The sequence below is a fragment of the Gekko japonicus genome, unplaced genomic scaffold (genome assembly GCF_001447785.1).
Source record: "Gekko japonicus isolate JY-2015 unplaced genomic scaffold, Gekko_japonicus_V1.1 scaffold50, whole genome shotgun sequence".
Classification (NCBI taxonomy): Eukaryota; Metazoa; Chordata; class Lepidosauria; order Squamata; family Gekkonidae; genus Gekko; species Gekko japonicus.
In genome coordinates this window covers 1,394,981-1,402,253 of record NW_015164666.1, presented here as the reverse complement: position 1 = coordinate 1,402,253, position 7,273 = coordinate 1,394,981, and the positions used below count along the sequence as shown (strand labels likewise).

Here is a 7,273-nt window from a genome sequence, read left to right as displayed (position 1 = left end):
GGCAAAGGATGAGATGGTTAGACAGTGTCATAGATGCAACGAACATGAAATTGAGCCAACTTCAGAGGACGGCGGAAGACAGGAAGGCCTGGCGTGATCTGGTCCATGGGGTCGCAAAGAGTTGGACTCGACTGTGCGACTGAACAACAAAAAAAATAATGCTTCGAGCTAAACTGGTTAATAGCAGAATTAAAAGAATAGCAGAATTAACCCCCCCCCCCACATACTATAGAGAGAAATTATTCTGTCTGGTTATTTAGAGGAACACTGATATATAATTAAAAGCCAAGACTTCTAGCTAATTGTCTTATAATACCTATGCTGATTAAAATAAGTCAGGTATGTCCAACAGGTAGATCAGGATCAGAGGGGTCAGAGGTAGATCACCAGCCCCACCTGGTCTCCTGGTTTGCTGGACAGGTGTTTGGTTTTTTTTATGATTGTTTGGTGATTAAAAGCCAAGACTTCTAGCTAATTGTCTTATAATACCTATGCTGATTAAAATAAGTCAGGTATGTCCAACAGGTAGATCAGGATCAGAGGGGTCAGAGGTAGATCACCAGCCCCACCTGGTCTCCTGGTTTGCTGGACAGGTGTTTGGTTTTTTTTATGATTGTTTGGTGGTAAAAAATGTTTGCAGTTCTTTCTGAATCTTCGTCTCTCTATACCATGCCACCTTCCATCCTGGTTAACTGTCTACGTAAAGAGAATATTTTTGCCCAGAAACTTAGGTTAAAGAGAGCAAAAAAAGGGATTTACCTGAATTTCCCTCCCTACTGTTTGTCATCTTCTTTAATGTGAGAATATATGTCTTGTATGTCAAAGGCATAGAGCTTGGGTTTCCTCTCCAACAAAATAATGGCTTACTTAAATTCATCGTTAGTGCAAATCTAGGGCCAGTCCAAAGAAAGCTGGCTGAAAGTGAAGCAACACAGCTTAGAATAATACTGGTGAGGCAGCAATACCTTTTCCTTCTTCAGAAGACGTTTGTCCAATGATCCTTACTTTAGTTTGCTAGGAGATTGCTAAGTATTATGGTTTGGTGGCTATATATTAACTAAACAAGCAGATGGATTATTTAGTGTCAGCACAGCCAAGTGCTAGCATGAAAATTAGTTTAATTTTAAAGTAGTCCAGGTATACACTAGCAAAAACCCTTGAAAGTTTTTGACCTTCAATCTTTCAACTTTTTGAAAACCAAAGTTTGGCTTCATTGCACAATGGTTTGCTTGGAACTCATTCAATGGGATAAGACTGCTCTGAAAATGTGGAATGAGGCTCAAATGGATGATGTCTGGAAGCAAAGCTATGATCCTTCATATCTTGAAAAAGCCACTGCAGAACTAGAAAAAAAATACAGAAGAGGGCAACCAAGATGATTAAGGGTTTAGAGCACCTTTCCTATGAGGAAAGGCTGAAGACTCTGGGACTGTTCAGGTTAGAAAAGAGAAGACTCAGATGGGACATGATAGTGGTTTATAAAATTACTAGCCTGGTACCTGTGCTTCGCTACAGTATTTAAGTTCCATAAATCCAGTTATAATACTGATGATGTGAAGTTTGAAATGTAACATTTGTTGTAGGAATTCTAATGGAGAAGATTATAATGTAAAAAATGAAGTGAGACACACATACTGGTTTTTTTAATCTACTGAAGGACCTCTCTGTAGACCACACTGTTTTGCTTATATGGAGATGTATTGTTCTGAGCACCTCAGGGTGATCTTGCCGGTACGGTACCTGGCTAGCGCAGCTCAGTGCACCTCAGGAGTATTATGTACAAATGTCTTGCCACATTCCTAAGTTACCTCCTTCTTGTAGTGTTGTTTCCAGGCACATGGAAAACAATTGGGGGAACACATTTTGCCCCTTTTTACATCCTTGGGGGGCATTTTTCTCAGAAATCTCTTCGTAGTGGGGGTTGATGTCATGGTAGGAATGCACTCCCCTTATTTTGGATTTCTTGATGCAGGGGTTTGGCCTGGGCATTGAATTTTAGTGAGGACAGCAATGGTTCCATCTTGGCTGACACCCTTCCCGTTCCCTGTGGTTTACATCTATTTTGCCCTCCTCTCCCCTGTCCATGAAGTAGCCAGCAGTGGGAGTTGGAATGAGGATTATTCAACATCTAATTGCCTTTTATGTTGTACTAAAGTTTTAAATTAATTTTATCTTGTTTTATCTCTGGTTGTACATTGCCCAGAATGCTGCAGTAGCAGGGGTGGGGCGATTCAATAATAATGATAATGATAATGATGATGATGATGATGATGATCATAATAATAATAATAATTGGGGGTGCAGGGCAGGTGGGGCTGAGAGAGCTCTTTCGAGAACTGCCCTTGAGAGAACAGCTCTGAGAGAACTGTGACTGTCCCAAGGTCACACCAGCAGCTGCATGTGAAGGAGTGGGGAATCAAACCCAGTTCTTCCAGATTATTGTCTGCTCCTAACCACTACACCAAACTGGCTCTCTTACAAAGAATTATCAGCACCTCCAACCTAATCATAATTCCTAGAATTCTTTAGGGGAAATAATGACAGTTAAACTATTATAACACTGACAGGTGGGGCCCCTCGAAACTCATGGAAAGGAATCCCATTTCCTCACACAATCTCTGGGCTCTCCGACAGCTGCATTGAGCCCTGAGCTGTTTGGCAGCTGTCCTCAGGCCCAGTGTGGCCCCCATGCTCTTGCTGGGCTGCACTGCTGCCACCTGGCCAGTGCAGCTCCTGGGCTGTGTAGCTTGCATCCAGTGCTTTCAATCCGGGGAGCTGACCTTGGATGTTCAGCCAGGGAGGCTGAGGTAGGACAGAAGAGATTCCCTCTGGTCTGATTTTCATAAAAGAGGACATACAAGTTCACAGCTGCGAGGAGGACAATGTACCGTAGTATTTGTCCTGCTGCACACATGCAGGTATTCACCCTATTTCAACCCTAAAGCATCTTTAACCAAACCCTAAAACACCTTTAGCCAAAACAGTTATGAAAGTAGAAAGCCAGCAGGGGAATGGGTGCTATCCAGTTGTTGCAGGGAGTGCCACTTGTATGATTATCTCCCCAATGGGCAGAATTTGTTCATGTGCTCAATGCATGGAGCTCTTGGCTGTCAGGGAACAAGCTGAAAAAGTCAAACTCCATGCTGGAGATTATTAGGAAGACAAAACAGCTAATGTTATAATGCCTCTGTATAGATGTATGCTCTGGTCTAATGTGGAATAGTATGTGCCGTTTTGGTCACTGTATCTCAGAAAAGCAGGGCTGCCAGCCTCCAGGTGGTGGTTGGCAATCTCCTGGGATTTCAGCTGATCCGGAGGTGACAGAGATCAGTTCAGGCAGAGAAAACGGCCACTTTGGAAGGTGGACTCTGTGGCATTATCCCCCGTTGAGGTCCCTCCCCTCCCCAAACCCTGGCCTGCTCAGGCTCCACCCCCAAAATCTCCATGTACTTCCCAATCCAGATCTGGCAACCCTACAAAAAGGACAGAACAGGGCAACCAAGATCATTAAGGACTTGAAGCACATTTCCTATGAAGAAAGGCTGAAGCGTCTGGGACTTTTCCATTTAGAAAACAGACAAGTAAGGGAGGACATGACAGTGGTTTGTAAAATTGTGCAGTGGGTAGACAGACTGGAGATAAAGAACTTTTTCTCCCAAAATGCTAGAATTCAAGGGCATCCAGTTAAGCTGATAGGCAGTGGATTTAGGATGGACAAAAGGAAATACTTCTTTACTCAACAATTTATTAAAATATGGAATGCACTGCCAGAGGATCTAGTTATGGCCACAGCTGGTCTGGTCACAGCTTTAAAAGGAGATTAGACAGATTCATGAAAGATAGGTCTATCAGTGCTTACTAGCCACAGTGAGTGTTGTGTACCCAGGGAAGTCCACACACGTGTTCGGGTCAACACGTGGTCAGGCGAAGGGCCCAAGCTTTGTCTCCAAAGACAATAGCTAGAACGAATCCTAGCGTGCACCTATCAGGAGGCTAGGATCCTAGAAGGGACCTATGGGTCTAGGAGTGCACTGTAAATACCCTATCACGTGTGTTTGTGTGTGTGTGTGTGTGTGTGGTGTGTGATTTGGGAATATAAGCTGACCTGTGAGCTGGCTAAATCATCTCAAGATCTTAATGTAACTTTAAAAAGTATGAGCTGTAATCACTCTGCAACGCATCAGCCTCAGTACTTTATAGTGAGTAAAGGGAACCTCCGCATCCAGAGGCAATTAACTGCTGAGTACCAAGAAGGCAACATTAGGGAAAAAACTTGACTAGGGTTGCCAGCTCTGGGTTGGGAAATACCATGAGAGTCTGAGAGTGGAGTCTGTGGATGACAGGCTTTGGGGAAAGGAGGGACCTCAGCAGGGTACAATGCCCTGGAGTCCACCCTTCAGAGCAGCCACTTGCTCCAGGGGAACTGACCTCTGTCATCTGGAGATCCATTGTAATAGCGGGAGAGGTATCACCTGGAGGCTGGTGACCACAGCCTTGGCATCTCTTTCCTGTCGTTAGCCTTGAGTAAATTGTTGTCCACTGTGTGAGACAGGATGCTAGACTAGATGAACCACTGGTCTGATCCAACCGGGCACTTCCTATGTTCTTACATTTATTCTGGCTTTTCACATAAAATGTCAGCCAGGTGGGAAGAGAGTTTATTTTGTTATAAATGTACCATAGGCCAGAAGGCTGGCTCTGAGCACTGTAGTAGAGCGAGCCATCTCTCAGCACTGCAGCAATTGCTGTTTCCCAGATATTTATTTATTTATTTATTTATTATTAAATTTATACCCCGCCCTCCCCGGATGGGCTCAGGGCAGCTAACAAATGAGGCACCTATGCCAAGATTAAACAGATAAAAACAGGATAAAACAAGAAATAAAACTATCATTCATATACAAAATACAAGTGCTCTAGATGTCCATATGTCCAGATTATCCAACATTATCCCTCAGATATCCAAGCAGGCTTCCATATATTTTCCTATGATATGCAGGAATTATACAAATATTCACAGATTATTGAACAGTATTAGTATCAAATTCTGGGTACAGATTAGGGTTGCCAGGTGTCTTCTGCCTGCTGGTGGGGGGATTTGGAGGGTATTCCAGGGGGTGGGCGGGGATGTTGGTGACATGCTTCTGGAAGTGACATCATCGTGCCAGTGACGTTGGGGCGATGCTGTACTTTTTGGACAAAACTCTATGGTAAAAGCAGCTACAAACCACAGAGTTTTGCCCCAAAAGTAGAGTGCTGCCCCCGATGGTGCCGACACGATGATGTCACTTCCAGAAGTGACATCGGCATGTTGTTGATGAAGCATGGGGATGGCTGTTTGGGGGTGGGGTTTCCCCGCTGACCAGCGATGTGCCAGAGCCTGCGAAATCAGGGGATCCCCCACCCCTACCTGGTGGCTGGCAAGCCTAGTACAGATGTTTTTTAAAAATATAGTTGCTGATAGTTCAGCAGCTATGACTGCAAAAGTCAAGAGAGAGTGTTGCTTAGTAGCTAGTGGATTGGGTTTGGATTCAGAAATTGTGATCCACATTCTGAACTTATGCACTCTTTGCTTAACCTCAGGTGAAAAATGCTCCTTCTCAGATTTAGTTCCCCCATAAATAAAATGGGAATAAATCAGAAAGTTTACAAGGGGGAATGTGAGGAAAAAACAAAATAGATGACCTTAATTTTTTAAAATTAATGACATGCATTCTGGTACAAATCATTTACCACAATGCAAACAGGACTATACTACCTAAGTGTGGTTAAAAAAGCTGGCTTTTTGTGTCAGAAGTTCAGCTGTGGACTGGAATACTATAGACTGGAGTGTGAATTAGGATGTTTAATTGATGGTGTATATGGTTTTTAAAGTTAAAATTCCACATGTCACAAATATTCTGCAGCCTGTTTAAGTAAAGGCAGTGTATATATCCTGTTAAGCAATCAGTATTCAATTGGCCACTTGTTTGTACCGTGAGATAAAATCAGGAGACAAATGCAGAGCATGAAAGATACCCGTAAAGAACATAGAATTAACATAAAATCATACCTCCCAGGGAGCAAAAGCATAGGGGTCTTTACAGTTTCTGTCCTTGCACTGGTTCCGAATGGCATGTGCAATGGCATGCACTGCAAGCATGGTGCTGTGGATAAATCCTGGTTCAATGTTGGCAATCAGAAACTCCTCTCTCCATTGCTGGCTACTTGTTATAGTGCGGTTCTGCATCAACATGTCTAAAGAGTAATTTGAAATGCACTTACTCAAGTCTTGATCATTTATATGTGAGCATGTTGACATAAGCAAGGTGTATTCCCTCAAGAACATGTTGTTTCCAATGGGGGTTGAATGTAGATTGCTCAAGAAGTCATGGAAGGATGACATGTTGCCACTTTTGAATGTAAATCCAACCACTTTCCCCAGACGACTGATATTTGGAATGGTGCTAATTTTGACCCCAGCTGACCAGTTATCACTTGCAATCCAGGTCTTATTTATGTTCCTCTCAATTGCTTTTCTGAAAAGTTTCATTACATGGAATTGCCTCAGAAAGACGACAATGACATTTACCCTGGTTTCCTTGACAATCGTCTCAAGAGCTTGATTAATTTTGCCATGAATGGTGCTATCTGAAAGATAAGCTGGCAACATTTCTTTAAATGCAATGCAGACATTGTTTGCCATGGCCTGCAACCCAAAGCTCTCCACAGCGAGGCGCCCAAAGTCATCATCCGTGGCTATGATTCCAATCCAGTTCCATCCTGACTTGTGGATCAATTGTGCCATTGCTTTGGTCTGATAGGAATCACTAGGCACAGTACGCAAAAAAGAAGGGAAGCGCACTTTGTCGCTAAGGATTTCAGCAGTTGATGCATGACTCACCTATGGGGTAGAAGAACATCCTTTATAGAAACAGAATAGTTCAGAGGAGACAACTGAGAGAGTCATTATAGTTCATAATTTAAGGGCTGAATTGTTTGCAACACCAAGTAAGCATCCTTATACTAATGCTGAAGTTGCCCCCGGAGTGCGGATATCTAAATCTGCACTTCGGGGGCACCTGGGGGGGAGGGAGAGGTTTGTGCACACGTGGGCCAGTCCCCACGTGTGCACAAAAATAAAAAAAGTTAAAAAAAATTTCGGGGGGATGTTTAAATCCCCCCGAAAGTGCAAGAGCGTCTCCTGCACGTGCGCAGGAGACGCTCTGTAACTGCCACTGCCGCTTGGGAGGGAAGCGGCAAGCAGGGGGGGGGGCAGAGCGGCGAGGGCCGA

At 43.7% G+C, this 7,273-nt stretch overlaps 1 protein-coding gene across 1 annotated transcript in view; it reads right to left on the bottom strand.

The window, feature by feature from the left end:
• The window catches only part of GPRC6A (G protein-coupled receptor, class C, group 6, member A), a 25,254-nt gene that overhangs the window by 10,054 nt on the left and 7,927 nt on the right, over positions 1-7,273 (bottom strand). The window contains exon 3 of the mRNA XM_015409087.1: positions 6,053-6,883. Within this exon, the coding sequence (XP_015264573.1) occupies positions 6,053-6,883 (831 nt within the window). The remainder of the gene's footprint in view (positions 1-6,052; positions 6,884-7,273) is intronic.